This window comes from Symphodus melops (genome assembly GCF_947650265.1).
Source record: "Symphodus melops genome assembly, chromosome: 10".
Lineage (NCBI taxonomy): Eukaryota > Metazoa > Chordata > Actinopteri > Labriformes > Labridae > Symphodus > Symphodus melops.
The window spans coordinates 10,199,983-10,219,704 of NC_136700.1; the positions used below are offsets into that span (position 1 = coordinate 10,199,983).

At 38.2% G+C, this 19,722-nt stretch overlaps 1 protein-coding gene across 2 annotated transcripts in view; it reads right to left on the bottom strand.

Annotated features, from left to right (window-relative positions):
* grik4 (glutamate receptor, ionotropic, kainate 4) overlaps positions 1-19,722 on the bottom strand; it is a 235,311-nt gene that overhangs the window by 118,716 nt on the left and 96,873 nt on the right. For both annotated transcript variants that reach the window (XM_079353701.1, XM_079353702.1), the window contains one exon: positions 1,148-1,281. In XM_079353701.1, the coding sequence (XP_079209827.1) occupies positions 1,148-1,229 (82 nt within the window). In that variant the 5' untranslated portion in view covers positions 1,230-1,281. The remainder of the gene's footprint in view (positions 1-1,147; positions 1,282-19,722) is intronic.

Below are 19,722 nucleotides of genomic sequence, written 5' to 3' on the forward strand. Positions count from 1 at the left end.
TTTTGGGGTTCGGTGCCTTGCTCAGGGACACCTCTGCAGTGCTCAGGAAATGGACTGGCACCTCTCCAGCTACCAGACCAGTTTCCGGACTTGGTCCGTGCCGGGACTTGAACCGGCGACCCTCCGGTTTCCAACCCAAGTCCCTACAGACTGAGCTACTGCCGCCCCAATTTATGCTTGTATCAAATTCACAACCCTGTTACCAACCAGCAACAAACTCTCTCTTCCTATCTCTCTCTCTCTTTGGTGTTGATTAACATTGGGATATAAACAATGATATACGTAGCTGTAGATGTTGACAGTAAAAAGGGCCTCTCTGCACTTCCTGTCAATAACTGTGTTCATTTGGACTGAAAGATGTCACTTTGTTTTCTGCTTTCTACATCCTCTCATATTGTATTTACTCTCGTACATAGCTTTGGACAACAAAAGACAGAGTAACATTGCAACTTTCAACCTTCTTCAATGACAAAAATCACAATGTTCTCTGTATCTGAACATGACCATAACAGTAAGCCTAAATATAGAGCCAGCCATGTTAGAAGCGGAGTATGTGCACTCTAGAATCTCGTTCTCTATGTCTTTACCTTCTACTCCATCTGTTTCTATAAACAGAGTGCACATGCTCATCTACAGACACACCTAAGTGCAGACTAAATTTAATAAAGTCAGTGAAACTTTTGCTAGACTGGGAGAAAGTGACAGGATGTCAGAGAATTGCTGACTGTAGGAGAATATTAACAAGAAGAACAGCCCCCATAGGTTACCAACCGAGTCAGGCAGGTTGTGAGACTTTTGAACCATGTCCGCTAAGCTCCAGCGTTGGTCCATCCATCTGTCACTCTTTCCAGAAGAAAAATGTTGTAGTGGTTTCTGGTGTCTTTAACATTTAAAGCTGCTCAGAACGAATGCCATATTTTATAATTCAATTAGTCTCTCAAATCAATCATCACAATCCTAATTTGTAGAGCCTATTGTCTCGTTTATAACTGTCTCGTCACTATCACATCATTTCGAGATAACACATAAATAGGAATGATAATATCCCTAAACAGACAAAAGGAAGGTCTTTAGGAGGCATGTATGTGCATCATTTTTTACTGTTACTGGACTACACCATTTAGAGCATTTTAGTTTTAAAATATACCTATTCTGAAGGAGAGTGGGCCACCGGAGCTGCTTCTCACCCACATGGCTAAGAAGAGCAGAAGCGCCCAGGCTGTGAGCATCTTCTATGACTCCTCATGGGTCCTGCCCCGGGGGTGCCCCTGTCACAGCCACCTGCAAAACATAGAGAGGACACCTTTTAGGCATCAAGAAGAACACATAGTGGTTCAGCATTCTGTAAAAAACCTTCAGACATACAGTACTGCTGTCTATGTCTTTGCTCTCTCTTTCTCTCTGTTGCATGCTGGGAATCCGTTACTGAAAGCATAAAAGAGCTGTAAAGTGAATCCGAGGCCTGCAAGAGAACTTTTCTCCTCTCATTGTGTATTTTTGTGTTGTTGGGTCAGAGCTGGGTTGCATTTTTTTGGTTTAGTTTGGTTGTGCCAATGTCTGCTGCTTTGTTGCAAACATTTTTGTATTGTTGTTGACTGTACAGCTCTGATCTGCTTTATTACTTACATTTCATAATAAGTACGGTTTCACAATCAGGAAAAACAGCCAAATCTGGACAGCTAAGGATGTACAGGTGGGGTTCTGTCTCCTAATTTAACAAGTATACAAAGTAATGTGCTGCTTTACTTTTCTGAACATATCCAAAGAGGCTCATGGGAAACTTAATGTCTTTCTATAGGGAATTCAAACGTCATAACTCGCAGACATATTTCATCGGTATCATTAAGTCATCTATTATCAGCGGAATGATCTAATAATTTATGTCAGTCTATCGCTTTCTGTCCACAGTGATTCTCCTTCAATTTATCAGTTTGAGTTAAACTGCTGGCTGAAAGAAAAGTGTTAAAACCTCAGTGGTAGGAGGAGAAAACAGAATGAGCTGGACTTGCTGTGAAGATAAATCAGACAGAGGTTGGCTGTAGTTCTCTTTTAAAATACCCACAGCAGAGAGGATAATGAGGTCCACACGGGGGCTGTTAGAGGGGGGTAGATAATGGTCTTAGACATGGGTGTACTTTGAGAGCAGGAGAAGCTGTGCACTATTTCGTCGAAGATTTCAGAAAAGCAAATTAGTCGACCCTCATTTCCACCAGTGATGGACACATTATGTGAAGTTACTTTTAATCCTGTACGAAAAAATCTGAACATTAATTATGCTGAACAATATTGGGACTGTATGCATATACAGTGTATTCCAAGTGTGGTGACATTGCACAATGAATGGATCGAAACACTTTTAGATTTTTTTTTCCTTTTAAGTTTAAGTATAATTGCTTCATCAATGAACCTTGACACAGAAAGCAAAGATCATTCATTTCTTGCCTAATTAAAAAAAATCTAGGAAGACAGTTTAAAAGCTCTGATTCAGTAGCAGTTGTAATTGAATTTATTGCACCTCAAAGCTCCTCTACCATGCATGTTCAATAGTCTCTCCACGGCTGAAACGAGGTGGATAGAGAATTACACAAAAGGTTGGAATAAATCACACAGAATGGGACAGTATGCTTGCTGACAAAACCCAAGGAAGCGAACCAAAAAGATGTACTTTAATATTCAAACAGACCTAAAGTTATACCAAAGGGCAAAGGGGCAACACTATTCTGGGATTACAACAACAGAACATCAATGTCTTTTAGGATATTTTAGTCCAATTTAACTCATCATGACTCATTCACATGTATTCTACGAGGCTTGATTAACACACGTGCTGTTCTCTTTCTAAGGTAAGGTCGGGTTAATTAATTCACCTCTATTGCAGTCAGGACTGTATTGCAGTTTGTCCTTGTGATCCAAACTAAAACTGAATAAGGTCTTCAATTTGGACAGGACAAACAAAGAGTCTCTTTAGAGTCATCTTTCCAAATACAGGTAGCCAATTTTATAAGACTGATGCACATAGGACAAAGTTTCCAAATGTCAGACAGTGGACCTGTGAGGATGGCAGACAGCAAGATTAGAGCAGCCATATTGAATAAATAAGAGCTTCTATTTTTATACAGGCACAAAGCCAATGGAGAGGCAAATGTGGCCACAATGTCATTTTCTTACTGTCAGGGCAAAATATGCTCAATGTCAATGGAGAGCACTGAAGGTAGACGATCCACATGACATATAACAGATATACTTTAGCTAAAGCAACATCCCAGATACTGTTTTGGAGCTTTGTATGATAAGTAGCCTATGTGGAGTGCACTGTTTTGCTACAGTACATAACACAATCAACTCTATTCTTCAGAAAAAAATAATTCACATCAGCTGTTCATCTTTGATGACCCTTTACAGACCCTTTCCTGGTTAAGCCCATGTACTAATAATATCATCAAAAGGGAACACGAAAAGTCTATAATTATAATTCAGTTTAACTCTGGAAGTTGGTCATGTGTCTGTAATCCTCCTTGAAAAGATTCACTTAGCAGCATCTGCTTTTTCTTTAACCTACATTATTTAACCCAACTAACAAATGAAACAGATTCCATCTCAGTCAAATTATAGTATTATATACACTGGCAAGAATAAACTGAAGCCCTAATTTCTGCATTGTGAGGTTGTTACATTGTGACCATACATACTGTATAATTAGAGTAAAGATTAAGTCTACTTTATAACGTCTTCTTCTGTTGGTATAACTGTTTAGTAGCTTGCTGTCTGTGAAGGGAATAAGACAGATCCTTTGAGATCAAAGACTGCCTTACTGAGTTATTGCTCAGAAGAGTCCCATGGGGAACAGTTGGATAGGTCTGTCAACACACCAGCATCATTTCACAAACCTTTCCTTGGAAAAATACACTAATAACAGCTGTCAAGAGTATTCCCCCGAAGATCTAAGATGAGAAGAAAAACCGTGGAACAGCATCAAATTAGAACTCGATGCACGTTGACTATTAATAATTCTTAGCGTATATAATTTTAACCACACAAACGCTTTATTGTTTAATTAGCCTTACTTCCAAGCATTAACCAATTTAAAATACTTTTATTTATAGCCTAGGTCGTAAAAAGTCGTAGGTAAAACAATCAAAAATCTTTGAAAGAAGACATTAAGCTGGATATACACCATTAAAAAAGGATCACATTCGATGAAGCTTCTAACTGCTAAACAAAAATTAGTAACAACTGCTGAAAACACATTACTGTCCTTTTACTAGAAGTGGATACAACAGAAAATCCAAACTTAAATCTAACTCAATAGCTTTGAAAGAAATGAGGGGGAGGGGGGGTTTCCAAAGGCTTAAATAATGAAAGTATAATTCGACTTTGCGCTGGTGTGAATTTAAATTAACAATGTGTTTCAGAAATGTAGAGTGCACAGTCAAACAGTAGTTTGATATATATTTGCAGTCTCAATTTAAATTTATTACACTTATCTTTTTCCCATGTGGATACACGAACACACACCTTAACCTCAATCTCTACAGCTCAGCTTCTTTTTCACTTTTCAGGCTTTCTATCCCAAAAAGCATTCCTCTTTAAACCGGCTTGACTATTTGATTCACTTTCTTGAAGATATGTTTGAATCACGTTCCATTACCTGCACAGGACCAAATCCATACTTTTTTTTTTAATTTATTGCACATACAGCTCTTGACAATACAACTGAAGAATCCAAATGACATTCATAGTGGACAGCAACGTTCCAGTCCCACTGCAGTAACTGAAATGTGTGTGAGAATGATGGGAACAATTGCACAGATTACTGCTACTGTGATTTGGCAGGAATGTGTAGACGTGCAATCATACAGTATAGAATTTTTCCCATAGGATTTTTAGTATAAGCCGTCCCTGAATACTGAATAGGCTGATGATCATGAAATATAAAGTTGCCTATTGTCACTCGCCTTTTGTTTCTTTGCTCAGAGAAAAGCTAGCACAGGCTGAGATGAAATGACGAGATGAGATCTGAGAAAATGAGGCTGCAGTGCAATCATAGCTGGATTGAACGTTTTTTAAAAACAAGACAGGTATTCAGCTGTAGGATACAGACAAATAAAGACTTTATACTCTAATTTACACATATAGAAAAATTGGAAGCACTGGAAAGAGGTTTTTATTTAAGAACAGCATGCCCCTTATTCCTTGTGGAAAATTATTGATAGTCTCTCTATTCCATGGTTAACGAATGTAAAACAAAAATGAGTTCAAACACACACAACCATCCATCTTTGGTTAAATTCCACTTCTTTGAAACATCGTCACAATTGCTATTGCAGCACATCCTGCTTCTAGGTGTAAGTGTCATCGTTGACAAAGTGGCTTTTGTATTGTGGTAAGAAACTGACACAATGATGCAATATTTTTCTTAACTTGAGTTTTCAAATAAAAACCTGCTGCTGTGAGCAAGCAAATGAAAAAGGCACATTTGTATTCATCTGAGGATAATGCTCGAAAAGAGGACAAACAGTAAAGAAGGTGTTGATTGTAGAGTTAAATGACACAATTCTACACCCACACGTTTGAAAATTCCTGACACGCGGCTTTGAACAGACTGCACTCTTTCAACAGAAAATTGTTGGAGATGTAAATACTGTATAACATATGACAGGTGGGCTTCAAGATCCGCACATAACTAATACATAGTAGCAATTTTTACTTTGAAAATCACCTCACATGTTACAAAGGGAGAAGGGGGACGAAGTCATTCCAATCCTGGCCTTCAATATTACTCGTGTTAGCTACTTTCTGGTAACAGCACCAATTAGATCCTGATTCTCTACTTTAGCTAAATTAACAGAGGCAGCTAAAAACTCCTCCACATCGGGCATGGGGATTAAAGGTCTCAGTTTGGTTTGCTAATAAAGACCAGGAGGTTGTCTACATTTTGTCAATGGACAGACCAGGATGTTCTGACAGCTGTTTACTTTCCTGTGTGAGCACCAGTTTACACAACCCTAATATCAGTCTGTCAATCAAACATCAAACGACGAGTAATTCAATTTCAAATGGTCCATTAAAACTGACAGTTTGAAGCAAAGGCAAGTCAAATGCATAATGAGTCTGCTGCATTTGCATATATTCATGTACTGTTGCATTGGGAGTCTCAGAACTGGCACAAGTGCAACTTGTAGCAGGAAATAACTGATGTGTGACCAATGTTCAAGGAGGTCTGAGAGACTGTTACAATCTGCAGAAAATGAATATGCATGTTGAATGTATACTCTCAGATGAATATCTGCTGTGAGTTTAAAGGGAAAGCTTGAAAGGGTCTTTATGTGACAAAGAAGAAGCACTGAACAAAGGACAGAGTATGAGATTTTTGGGTATGAAAAATATCTGTGGCATTGTTCAGTCCTCATGAATGACACTTTCTGCTCTGGGATGAACTCGACTGTCCCAGCCAGTGTTACGCTCGCTAAAATCTCCCAGCACTTTACACACTTTTTATTAACACCAGACATAAGCAGTCGCTTTGTCAGTAGCAATGTATGGCAAATGTGACTGTTCTGATGCTGAAGCAGCCCTTCAAATGGAATCAGAATCTAGCGGTAGAAGGCATGGCGTGGAAAAACACCTCATATAACTACTAGAGCTGTCAGTGCAAGTTAGTGGCAATGCTATTAAGGTAAGAAATTAATGCATTTTCTTTTTTTCTTTTTTTTATGAATTTCATTGATCATCAGCCATCTATTGGACAGTCAAAAGTAATATTGTCTTCAGACAGCTCAAACATACAAAATAACAATAAACAACTTTTTGTAATTTATAATAATGTAATTAAAATCTAAACAAACATAATTAAAAGTTAGTAGCTATAGAATTTTAGAGATTTAATCACGATTCAAAAGGTTTCATTGTTTGAGCCCTAACAGCTCATTAAAGGTAGCAGTGTTATGTTGAGCAATGTTTTAGTAAAAAAAATACCTTTGTTAATATACATAGGCTCCACATGTGTTTTGGAGTTCTTCTTGGACAACATTTTATAGGAAATGGTTTCAAAAACAGAAAGCGCCTCTCTACCAACAAGCAAAACGTTTTGTTCTTAACTGCTACGGGGAAGTAATTCAGAGCAACAAAAGAAGGCTTTTGTAGTTAAACAAGAAAAGCAGGCAGTCAATAATGTAACACAGATGTGCATTAAAAAAAGATTCTGATGAATGGTGTTAGCTCCCATCATTTTTAAAACTTGGTTCGCTCCTACCATTTTTACTGGGTTTCTATTAGTTGTACAGCAGTGTGTGTATAAATGCCCCTGTTGCCTTTGTCTGAATCCATGCACCTATTGTTCTGCCTGTCACTACACGTGCTGTCTTTGTTACAGTAGCTGAATCAGCCCTGCCCTTCTGCAGCTCTAAAAAGCAAACATACTGCATTTTTATCAGCACTGCCGATGAACAGAGATATAAATGTGCGAGCAAAGCCATTGAATTACAAACCTTAAAACTGTATTAATCTTTAACAAATTAGCAGAAACTAGAAACTCAGTTGCCTCAACAATTCATGTAAAAAAAGATGGTTGAAGGTGTAGCCCTAAACCTCTCTTCTGAACAAAACATAAGCATGCAAAGATTTAAATTGTACTTAAATACATTCATGTGCAAAAATGTCAAATCCCCATGTTCAGGGTTGTATTGCACTATGCCCTAATTTACATATAAGTGTTGCACTGCTGTGCTCAGCACAAGGTGTTGAACATTAAGCATAAAAAAACACGTCATTTAAATTCAAGCGTCAAGCTCAGCATGGGGTTCATATCAAAAAGTCAAGAAAATGAATTTTGCATCAGAACCTCACTTCGGCTCTAAAAACTAGAAAGGAAGACTTAAAACAGCATGAAGACAGAGAGACTGGACGGTGATGTGTCTCAGTTTCTATGAAAGATGGATAAACTGAATATATGACCAAAACTGATGCAACTCCATTCAGAATAGTCGGGCAGAAAAAGGACCGTCAGGTGAGCCCAGCTCATCAATATTGAACAACATTTGCAGAAGCAAACCTTTCTGAGATTTGGAAGGTAGATGATTTAAGCTATAAAATGGAAATGTAAGGTTAAATCAACACTAGAGGATTTTGCTTTTAATTAAATAAGGATTTAATATTTATTTCAACTGCAACCAGATAAGTCCCATGTTAAAGTCCACCTATTATGCAAAATACACTTTAACATTATTGTGTCCTTTGTCTGTCTAAAATTATGTCCAGCCTCTCTGTCTTTTGCCTGCTCTACTTTTAAGGAAATGTGTGCTCAAACTGGCCGTTTCAAGATTTTCCCTTCATGACATCACAAAGGGCATTAACCCCAACCCTAAGTGAATTACACTCCATCGGCTCGGTGTTTGTTTTGCCCTCTGAGTCCGCCTACTCACCATAAACAATTGGGCATCATGAAATAATGTGAGGTTAAAGTGAGCCCTGCCCTCAGGTTACTTAAATATTGCTTAGTGGCCAGATTAGTGCAGCCTCATGAACACCAACAGATAATAATGGGTGAAAAGCATGTTGACGTGTTCGTAGTAGAAACTTAACATAATGATGTTTCAAAGAGAACAAATACAAGAAAGAAGGAGATGAGACAAGAGATGGCAAATACACCATATGCAGGCTTTCAAAAGTACCCTCCATCTTTTTTTTTTTCCTTTCAGGCTTGTTACCAGTCAGACCGCAGGCACATGGTGACTTCAGGTAACAAATTGTTAATCAATAACTATCTTAGTGAGGGGAAATGTACAAATGGAAACCTGTTCTGCCTCACTATCCACACACTCTCCAACCACACTTATATTGATACCATTTAGAATATTCAGTTATACATTTAAAGCCAGGACATTACTTTGTAGACTGTAAGAAGCAGAGATAAGATGATTCTGATACTGATACAGCTTTTAAGAGAATTTTTTTTCCAATGTGTAGGATCTTTTAAATGTCTTATTTAGACCTGCTGACATTAAACTCAATTCCACATTGAAGTCTGTCCAATCAATACAAATCAAACTTAACTCACATTTCTGAGAACTTATTGCAAACTGTACTTACATAAAGCCTGTTACTTATTAAGTATATAATTAACAAATTAATGAAAGCTTTATTAAAAGAAAACCCTGCTAGCAACTTATGCTAACTAGTTCCAGAAAATCAGAGGTGTTTAAATTTACAAGAAACCTGCAGAGCGAAATCAGCCCTTACAAATTCTACAGTTGTGTCTGATTGGTGTAGTGTTTGAAATATTCTGAAGGGGCCCTGCAAAAATTAAGAGGCGGAGTCACCTCACAAGTGGCCTGTGGAGAGCCACAAATCAGTGTTATTTCATGAAGCATTAGAGGGGAAATGAAAGAGGAATGGAATGAGAGGAAAAGGGCAAAAGATGAATGGGTTTGGAACAAATTCTCATCTCTTATGGCCCATCTCAACTGTCTCTTACTTATAATGTGCTCCACTGTTATTGCATAAGCTCTGTATGTTAATGAATACATTATTATTCTATATTCATCCTAACCTGAGTGTGTTTCTGTTAGTGTGTGGCCCTTCACTCTCTAAAGTAAATGGCTCAAGCTCCAGTAATATGTTCGCTCTCTATTATACTGTACAACACTGCGACACCAGGAGCAGAAACAGAAGGTGTGTCTGGTGCAACAGTTTGTATGTTGTTGCAGTACACAATGTAGCATATAAAGCCAATTATATGTATAGACACTCCCAGAAAAACTTCCTATTATGTATTGTTGCTTAAGAGGGAAGAGTAGAAATGCAATGTAACTGGAATAAAGGGTATTTATCCCTGTTATCATCTATTGATCCAACTTATCACAGAAACTGTTGATCTAGAGCAGTTTATATGCATGCTAAAATACAGGATCAGAGTGGATTCATGGCAAGTAACTTCACAGATGTATATTAGGGACTTTTGAGTCTAAATTAAATCTAAACCTGTTAAAAATGAGAATAATATATGACCTTTAACCCACGCACAAAGTTGCTAATAAAAACCATTGTTCATTTGAGTGTCTTCAAGGTGTAGCAAAGAGAGAGAAACGTTTTTCCGGCGAAAAATGATACAGAACTACTATAATCCCTTAGCTGGAAATTACTTTTCATAGCTGCAGGCATCATACAGGAAATGGACTAAGTTTAACACCCCAAGTATTTCTTGTAAGCTTTGCCAAATAATTTACATTTTTGACATGTGTCTACACACTTTCAAAGTGTCCCAGGACTATCACAGTTTCTTCCTAGCCTCTGAGCAGCTCCATTTTAGCAGTCAAGCATGCTAAATGCCTTGCTCAAGGACAGAATCTGGATAAACAAAGATTTAAAATTTTTTCATAGCCAATGAGAATAAGTAGATGGTTTTTGCGTATCAAATAATTGGTTCATAAGCTACATTTCATCTGGAACAAAATACAAATTTGTATATCCAAATGGTTAAAGACTTTCAGGGTATTTACATGTAGGGTTAACACCTTTGTTTGGTGTGTGGTGTTTAGTGTGTTTTGTATGTGTTATGGTGGGGTGCATATGTTTGCTTGTTATGTGTTATGAACAGCTGCAATGTGCTCTCATCCCCATTTCCTCTCTGTCTGTCTGTCTGTCTGTCTGTCTGTCTGTCTGTCTGTCTGTCTGTCTGTCTGTCTGTCTGTCTGTCTGTCTGTCTGTCTGTCTGTCTGTCTGTCTGTCTGTCTGTCTGTCTGTCTGTCTGTCTGTCTGTCTGTCTGTCTGTCTGTCTGTCCTTCAAATGAGAAACAAGCCAGAAGTCCTTCCACTGCCACAATTATAGTCACATCCACAAGCTCTTGCCTTGTTTTCTTTGCTGACTAAAGATGCAGCCATAAAACCACACACACTGCTCCGTCCTGCACTTTCCGCTACAAGAAAAACAAGCAAAAAAAAACATCCAACAATATCAGAGGGCTTACAGCTCACCCCGTGTGGCTAGCAGAGGTGGGGAAAAGAAAATTAAATTCTTCTCTTCTGAAATTTTAAATCATATTTAAAAAAATGAATTTGTTGGTTATTCAGGCACTCCCTGTTAAATGCAAAGGCTAGCTATTTTCCTCTGAAGAATGCCAAATGGAGACAACTAAAACATTCCCAGCCCTAGTGGCTACAGGGACCTGAACATCTTAAGGACATATATTCAGGATGGGGCTGTGTTTGTCGTAGACTGATTGGATTCCATTGGCATTTAAACAAAAATGACAAAAATGACAGAACATTCTCGTTTCCTCATGTTGTCTCTTCATACTTCTTGACATTGTCTTTTTTGACGATGCAGGACATCATAAAGGAAAATAACATCTATCATCATACCAGCATAATCTATCTACTTTATATCTATACTGTAACTGTATAACTGTAAACACATACATGACAGGCTGATCACATTACACTCCATATAAGAAAAATAAATGTTCAAGGATGAAAATAGTCAGGAAAGCCAGAGGGCTTATTTCCATTGTGATCCTCTTATTTTGCTGCTTAGCTTATGCCCACTAAGCACCCATTTTGTAGATATTATTTATAATGTGTTCAGGGAAGCAAAGGTGAAAGTCTAAATGTTTGATTGCCAGAAAAAAAAGCACACATCTACTTAAAAGGTTCCAGATTAACTCAATTAATTAAATCAGAGTTTATCTGTGGAGCCAATGATGGGCACACAGAAAAAAACCCACAAGGAATGTGGGACATACTGTAAAACCTATCTCTACCTTTTTCTGCTCCATTGCTGTAACAGCCATTATCTGACATGTTCCAGATCGAGACCTACCCTTTCACTATACATGCATATGGTATATGTCTCCTGCAATATCAGTCAATTTAATGCCCAACATTAAATTGAACCTGGTCGCTACACTACCCATCACTGAGTTTAATGGAAGATGGAAACCAGTGTAGGCAGCGTAGTTGGACACACTTCTTGGAGGTATGTATGCTGTGTAGGTGTCATATTAAGCAGCCATGCCGGTGATCCATCGTGGAAACCTGGCTGGAAACAATCACAGACTTAACCCGCCTCTGTGGCAGTACACAGCCAGCTAGAGAAATGACTTGTACCTGCAGGTTGGTGGATAATGGAGGGGAGCATCAAAGACAACGAAGTGCGCTTCAGCACAAGCTCAGTATCTGTCCTGAAGTCAACCAAGTCTGAAATTATTCAACACCCTAAACAGATCAATAAAAGCCGGCTTTTTTTCACCCAGACATCGAAGAAGCATATTGCTCTGAGGGCTGCTTTAGATTCAGATAGAAATCCCCAAGTCAATTTTAACATTACAACAACAGACACAAAGGACAGAGTCATAAGCACAATAAGGATCTACAACATCTTTAACATATTTCTACAACAGACATCTAGCATTAGTCATCTTTTTTTAGATGATACCAGCGTCAGCATAGTCAACAGCTTTGCATAAGGCATTTTTCCTGTGCCTCATTTCAGTTGGAGCAGTTTTTAAAAGGGTTTCAAAAGATTTTGCTAGCACTCCAAAAGATAAGGTTGACATTAAACATGTCCCCCTCTTACACACATTACAATAAAAAGCAGTGACTTAAAGAAAGGATGGTTGCTGGGCATCATCAGGAACAATTTTAGAGAAGATAGAGAGGTGTAAAAAAGGAAAACAATGTCAGGAAGACAAGAAAACTAAGACTGCCATCAAGCTTTTAAAAGTATTGTATGCCTTGCGACTTGTCATGTTAGCACAGTTATTAAGCAGTAAGAAAGAGATAGAGACACATGCAAGCCCATAATCACAGGATTCTGGTTTCTGTTATCCCCAGTGTAACCTGAGTATTATTTCCAATTCAATAGAAGAGTCTGTGTTCAGGATGTATCCATTATTTATTGATGCTGCAGAAAGTGTGCTGTGAGGAGAAACCGTACCTTTAGGTTATAATGGGGTTTTCATACATATACTCAGATGATCATTTTGAACTCAGGAAGCTAGCTTCCTTGCTATCTGGGAAAAAAGCTACATGGCAGCATTGAGGCGATTATTTTCTTTTTTGAATTCTCTTTGAATGAAAAGTGAAAAAAAAAGGACTGAGAAAAAAAACATCAGCTAGTCTATAAGTTACACAGAGACATGAGTTATTATGTGATGTCACACTGTTTGCACTTATATAAATGAGTTGTAAATTTCTCTGCTCTCACAGGAGCAATAATATAAGACCCATCTGTGCCAGTTTATTTACAGTTTATTTAAATGTTGCTTGAAAGGAATAAAATGTAGTGTTCATGGAAGAATATGAAGCTTCTTTTGGCCTTAGTTTACAGCAAAACATTGTCCTATTGCAGTACTTCACTGCCTTAGAAGATAAGAAAAAAATAACTTAATGAGCATTAAAATAAACAGCGCTGCACGAGAGAGAGAGAGAGAGAGAGAGAGAGAGAGAGAGAGAGAGAGAGATTCCACTACCTAATGCCAAGATGGCATAATAATAAAAAAAAGTGCATTCAAACATTTAGAAACAGAGACATATGCGCGCGCGCACACACACACACACACACACACACACACACACACACACACACACACACACACACACACTTTGTCTTATACCTTCCCTGTGCCATTAAACCACAGGGAAGATTAATTTTCTGATTAATGAAGTGTGCCTCTGTAAGGCTCTGCGTGGTTAACACTGCATTCTGTAGGCTATGTACATAATCTTCGTGTAGCTACAGTGGACTGCCCAACTGCAAAGATAAATGCTTCTATCATTAAACTCAGACTCATTTGATGAGGCTACATGATCTACATTAGCTGCTATGTTTTTGGTCACAAAAAAAAGAAAAGAAAAACCTTCCCCTAAAACGGTAGAGTTGATAAAGCAGGCCTTATAAATAAGAGGAGAGAAAAGGATAAAAGAGAATTTCAAGGTTGCCTGTGACATATACAGTATGTTCCTATTCGAGAAACAAAAGAACATTGTAAGTATGTAGCCACAATGAAGGGAAGAAAGGCAGCAGTAAAAAAAAATACAAACCATTGTTATTAACATTTTTATCACTATATTAAGTATTATCCTCTCTGACTTTAGAAAGTGACATAAGTGTTCTTGGATCAGAAGAAATAGTCCAACATACACAGTACATGTGTTATATTATCTGCACTATAAAATCCCACAAACATAACCTTGATCCAGCCCCTACAGGTGTTTTCTTATTAAATGGAACTTTTATTAACACCTGTGGCCTGTCAACATAGTAACTTATAATTTTTCGATTCCTCAGCCTCGAAATGTTACAGAAAAAAAAAATAGATCTCTTGAAATTATATGTTTACCCCAATTGGCTCATAAATTCAAGAAAAGGGGAAGGGAAAATGTGGTCATCATAGATGCTGTTGGACACAGTGGTGTAGTGGTGCAGAGGTGTACCCGACAGTAATCATAAAAGTGTTAACATTTTTTATCTATACTTAAATCACTGTGATTGAAAGATGTTCTGTCTGAATAGCCAAATAGGTAGAACTGTTTTTTTACCGGGGAGGAATTGAGTTGAGGTGCCCTGTAATGAAGAGACTTGATTTTGCCTTGTATCTCTAACCCAATGCTGGATCAAATCAACCCAACCGATAACACAGCAGCACTAACCCAATGTGTTGGTCAGTGTGTAAAGAAGTTTGTATATCATTAGTTAGTACATAAAGAGTAGGGAGAGTCTGCTATTCACCATCCTTGCAGTTACTAAATATTGTTCATCAATCAATGGTGTTAGTCAGAGGGGATTAAGAAGTGTGTATAACCTATGTAGATAGAAAATAAGTGATATACTCTGTATGACTCTATACACACCCTGCACCACTGGCTGGACAGTCAAATATTTGTTGTAAACTGAACCGAGCTAAAACAACTAAATATGTTTACGCTTATTGGATTGCTGAAACAAGTAGCTGTATCAGGCCTGAGGGTGTCTGGGTGGAAGCATGGGTACAAAAAAAACAATATATTGGGCTGAGCAGGGTTCAGGGACGTTGACAAGCTGACAATAGGAAAGGGGGATAGAGAAAAAGAGGGGAGTATCTGGACAAAGAGTTGGTGGAGGGGTGACAAAATTGTTGGATGTGTGGGTAAATGAGATCGTGAAAAGATCCAATGAATCAGAAGAACTTCAAGGCTTTTCATGCAGGGAAAAAAAGACGGTGGTCAGAAGGCAAGGATAAAGTCAAACAGAGGGTGAAGAGAGGTAAAGAGCAGAGAAGGCGTTGGGCAAAATGGAGAAGGGGGAAAGGAAGCGATGGAGAGTATAGAGGGCAGAAGATGGTTGGGGTTTTTTCTAAGCCTCACAGGAGAGAGGAGGTGAAGTCGGGCTAGCTGTGGTGATCACAGACAGATTTTGCCAGATAGTACACACACAGCTACACAGTCACACGATCACTAAAAAACCTATGTACATCCTGTCAAGAAACAAAGCTGTGATCGACACCTCCTCGGCTCTCTTCCAGCTCTTCCTCTGCTGCACCTTTATCACAATTCAAATCTAAGTGAGCTTGACTTTACAGTCTAGCTCAGACAACTGAACCAGAATAATTGAATCTCTGAAGGTGCTTTTAGAAAGTGGCCCGAGATATGGCAGGAAGAAGGAGCCTGCTTGCTGCTACTGGTAAAAGAGACTGAGTTCAAATTACCTTAGAGGCTAAATCTTTGTATCGACACGATTTAGCAACATTACCTTAAATATTGTGTACAAGACATATTTCAATACCTGTTTTTCACCCAAAAAGGGTGCCAGAAGGTGTGCTGTGTACTGATTTGACCAATAGCTAGAATTAAATGCTGACACGTGCCATCATAACTCTGAGTGCAGCCAATGCGGATACATTTTTAAGCAGCTCTTTGTCTGCAAAAGTGTGCTAAGACAACAAAATGGAGCAGCCTTTCTCCCTTGTTAAGTCAGGATCATAGACATAAAACAGTGGTATACTTCAAAGTAAATAAACCTTGAGGAGGGCTGGACTGATTGAAAAAAAGTCCAGCAGAGGTGGAAAGCACAACTTTAGGCATATTAATTGTGAGTCCAAACACAACTATCAATGTGACTGAGAGCTCAACTACCGCTCAGGTAATGAGATGGATTGCAAACTTTCACATGCCGCACACAGATGTTACTTGAAAGAGCTACACAGCTGCACAGGCACAACACATTGTGGAATTGCTAATTTCAATGAAAAATCCACACACAGGCTAGTTTAAACCTTTTTTTTCCCTCTGGAGGACCCCTTGTACTGGTGAAACGTATTTTCTGTATTTTATGGTAATTACCCTGATGATATAATCAAAGTTCATTTGATCCTTGTGCACTTGTTAAGGATTGCTTTTGGGGGGGATTTAGGCTTTCACACTAGCAGGTGTCTTTGGGTCCAGCATGCATTGTCCTGCCTTTTGATTGGTACTGTCAGGACTCGTCCTTCCTTTAAACAGCCATTAAAAGGATTGAACATGTTGAATATTTTATCATCATCAGTGAGTGAGAATAAGCTGCCTGTCTTGCAGACCACAGTATATGTTTCAATGAGTAATGCTGCAGGCTACAACTTTGGAATACAATATTGGCTGTTAGCATCTCCTGTTTGTGATGCACACAGAAGCATACAAACAACTGTAGACAGATTACTGTGCAACTGAAGAAAGCTACAAGGACTAAAGACCAGGGCAAAGTAGAACAACTGACCAACATGTGCTTGTCCCTTTTACCTCAGCTACTACAAATGTATCATATTCTTGTAGTCCTAATAAAACAGATAATTTCATAAATTATGTACCAGCTATACAGCATTAACATGCAACCACACAACGTACACCTAAGGGAGCAGGCTCAGCATTCAGTCCATGCAGACTTGAATATGAATTGGCAAATTGTCATGATGTTGATGTGACTGTATGTGTATTTATGTGCACAGCTTGTGATTGTACTATGAATCCTCACACACACAAACATACACTGGATGTGTATATCCATTGTGCCATCCAGAGTGAGAGAAAGCAAGTTTGAAAAATGCTCCCAAATGCTTTTGTTATGCCTCAGGCAATTGTTTATAGATGCAAGAGAAACATCTGCATGCGGCACAATCTTAAAGTTTGCATTCACTCGAGGCAAACAGGATCATTAACATGGAAAAAGCAATCACTTTCTGCATCTTAATCCCAGACTTTTTGTCAAAAAATGATGATGAAGCACTTAAAGTGGCTGTTCCCCTCTCCATCTATCTTCACAGATTCAATGTCATTATATCCATGCAAACCATGCTATGGGGTTTCATTAATATGTTCAGACATATTCTCTTCCAACCTTGAGGTCAGCAGTAAAACAAGGTCGGTCTAAAACAACATTATCATGAGACGAAGGTAACTAGGTGACTCTCTGCAGCATGGCTTCATTTTTGATAAGATAACATGAGTATCCAATGCGAGGTAAGTATCGCTGTGTCCTTGTCGAACACAATGTATTCAAGCTCTCGAACACAGCTTTCTCCTGGAACTGGTAAACAACTGTTTGAGAAGACTTCCCTGGGAAAGATGCATCACTTCAATTTTGAGTTTTTATGAATGGCAAAAAAAAAAAAAAGAGTTGTATATCTGCCGAGAGGATTTCCTTTGACTTAATTTAGGATGACAAGGGAGTGGAAAATTATCAAAATTATTTTAAAAATGAGATTATTCTGTAAGTAATCGGACTGTTGTTAGTCAATCCATCTTTTTAAAATAAATATGTTTCACGTAACTATAGCTTTACCAATCTTATTCTCTCAGTCATTCTCAAAGCTAATTACAATATGTGTGGGAGATGAAAAACTGATAAGACATTTAAAGTGAAAGCCCAGTGCTTTGCCAACATTACTGTCTCAAAATTTTGAATGTTCTTTTTTGGGAACAAAACAATTGAGGAGTTACGACCATTCACTTTGGTGACCCAATGGTCACATTCTGCCATTTCATAAAATATATGTCTTATCAGGTAGTTAAAGAATTGAAATCAATGTTATTATTGAAATTGTTTTTTGGTCTTGTTTATTTGAATAAATTATTTCCCATGTTTACTAAGCATTAAGGCAACAAATGGAAGCAGTTTTTTATTGCATCCATCAAACATGCAAAGACCTGTATCTTGATTAAAGGGCATTGATGGTGGAGGGAAGGATTAGAGAGTTTAATCCTGAATAAGAAGGATGAAGTACTTTAATCCTGCTCAGATTTATCAGCGCTTCACCTGTTTAACGAGTGTTAAGAATACTAAAATGAAGAAATAACTTACAGGCACGGGCAGAGGAAGAAGTAAATGTAGATGTTATAAGTGCCGTACTGAGGATTTAAACAACAAGGAGAGAGTTTCAATACAAATATGTAATAATGGTGGATGAGCAGAGAAATGTTAGCTCAACAATGTTCGTTCAACAAACTTGCATTTCTTTTGTAGGAACAAGGTCATTTCACACTCAAACCCATTATGCTGGGATTACAGTTGTTGAGAAATAATCATGTAAAACATTTCACCAATAACTACAAAAATATGTTTCTTCATTTATTCTACTGTTGGGAGAGCAAAATAATGCTTTGACATGACAACCTGTTATGATAATGCGAGAGGTGGGTTCACTTCAGTGTCTTTAGTGATAGGTGTGGTTGGTAGACAGAGAAAACAGGGTCAGTAGTGATGTCTCACCCGAGGGGAGTATGTCTCTTAAACCTTCAATAAAAGTACCTGCAGAGGAGCGGGCGGGCATTGGTTTTGAGTGGAATGGACGCCACAAGGGAGAAAACAAGACGCGTCTTGTAGACACTTGAGAGACTATATTTCAGAGACGGAATTAACATTTTTTTGTGTTTACAAGGTTTTTTGCACATTATCTAAACTGGAATAGCCAATGAAAGAGTGCAAATGGGTGGGGGAGATCACAAGAGTCTGATTGGCGGTGAGTTACCCACACACACCCCTTTAACACACTGGACAGTCACACGCATATACCTTCACGTTAAATAAAGCACGTAAGGACAGGCACAAGGTTACCGGCTAACTGGCCCTAGATTCAGGCTCACAGATAGCTTTTAGCTATGGTTGGTGTAGCAGCTTAACACTACTCCTTAACAAGAACGCAAAGATGTCCTGTTATTCAACACTGCAGTTCAATGGAAAATATTAGCTAAGGCACGGACTGTACAACTGAATGGACTAGAAATACTGTACATTTCAAACTGTAACCCTAAATCATTCCAAACACATGCACACATAAACAACTTGAGGACATAAATAGATTTTTATAATGGGAAAGCCTCATCTGTCAGCTGTTTTAATTTGTTCAAACAACAAAATCAAACCGCTGTAGGTGACCATTTTACTCAGTGTGAACAGGAAAGCGTGTTGTAGGTGCAGCTCGAAAGTGAAATTCTAAATGTAAAATACCTTTGAGGAAATCACAGAAAATGGATAAACACAGAAAATGGGGGATAATAAGTGGTTTCAAAAGGTGATGTCTTTACTCTCAAAGCTGTAAATGCAGACCTACTTTACATATCATTATTGACTCAAGCCAAATATAATATCATTTTTCTATTTGCATTCATGAGCGAGCATGAAACACACAGGCACATACTCACACATACAGCCAACACACTTTCCCAAGTGCACACAAACACAGGTAAAATGTCACAGTTTGGCTGTATGCTAATTCTTTT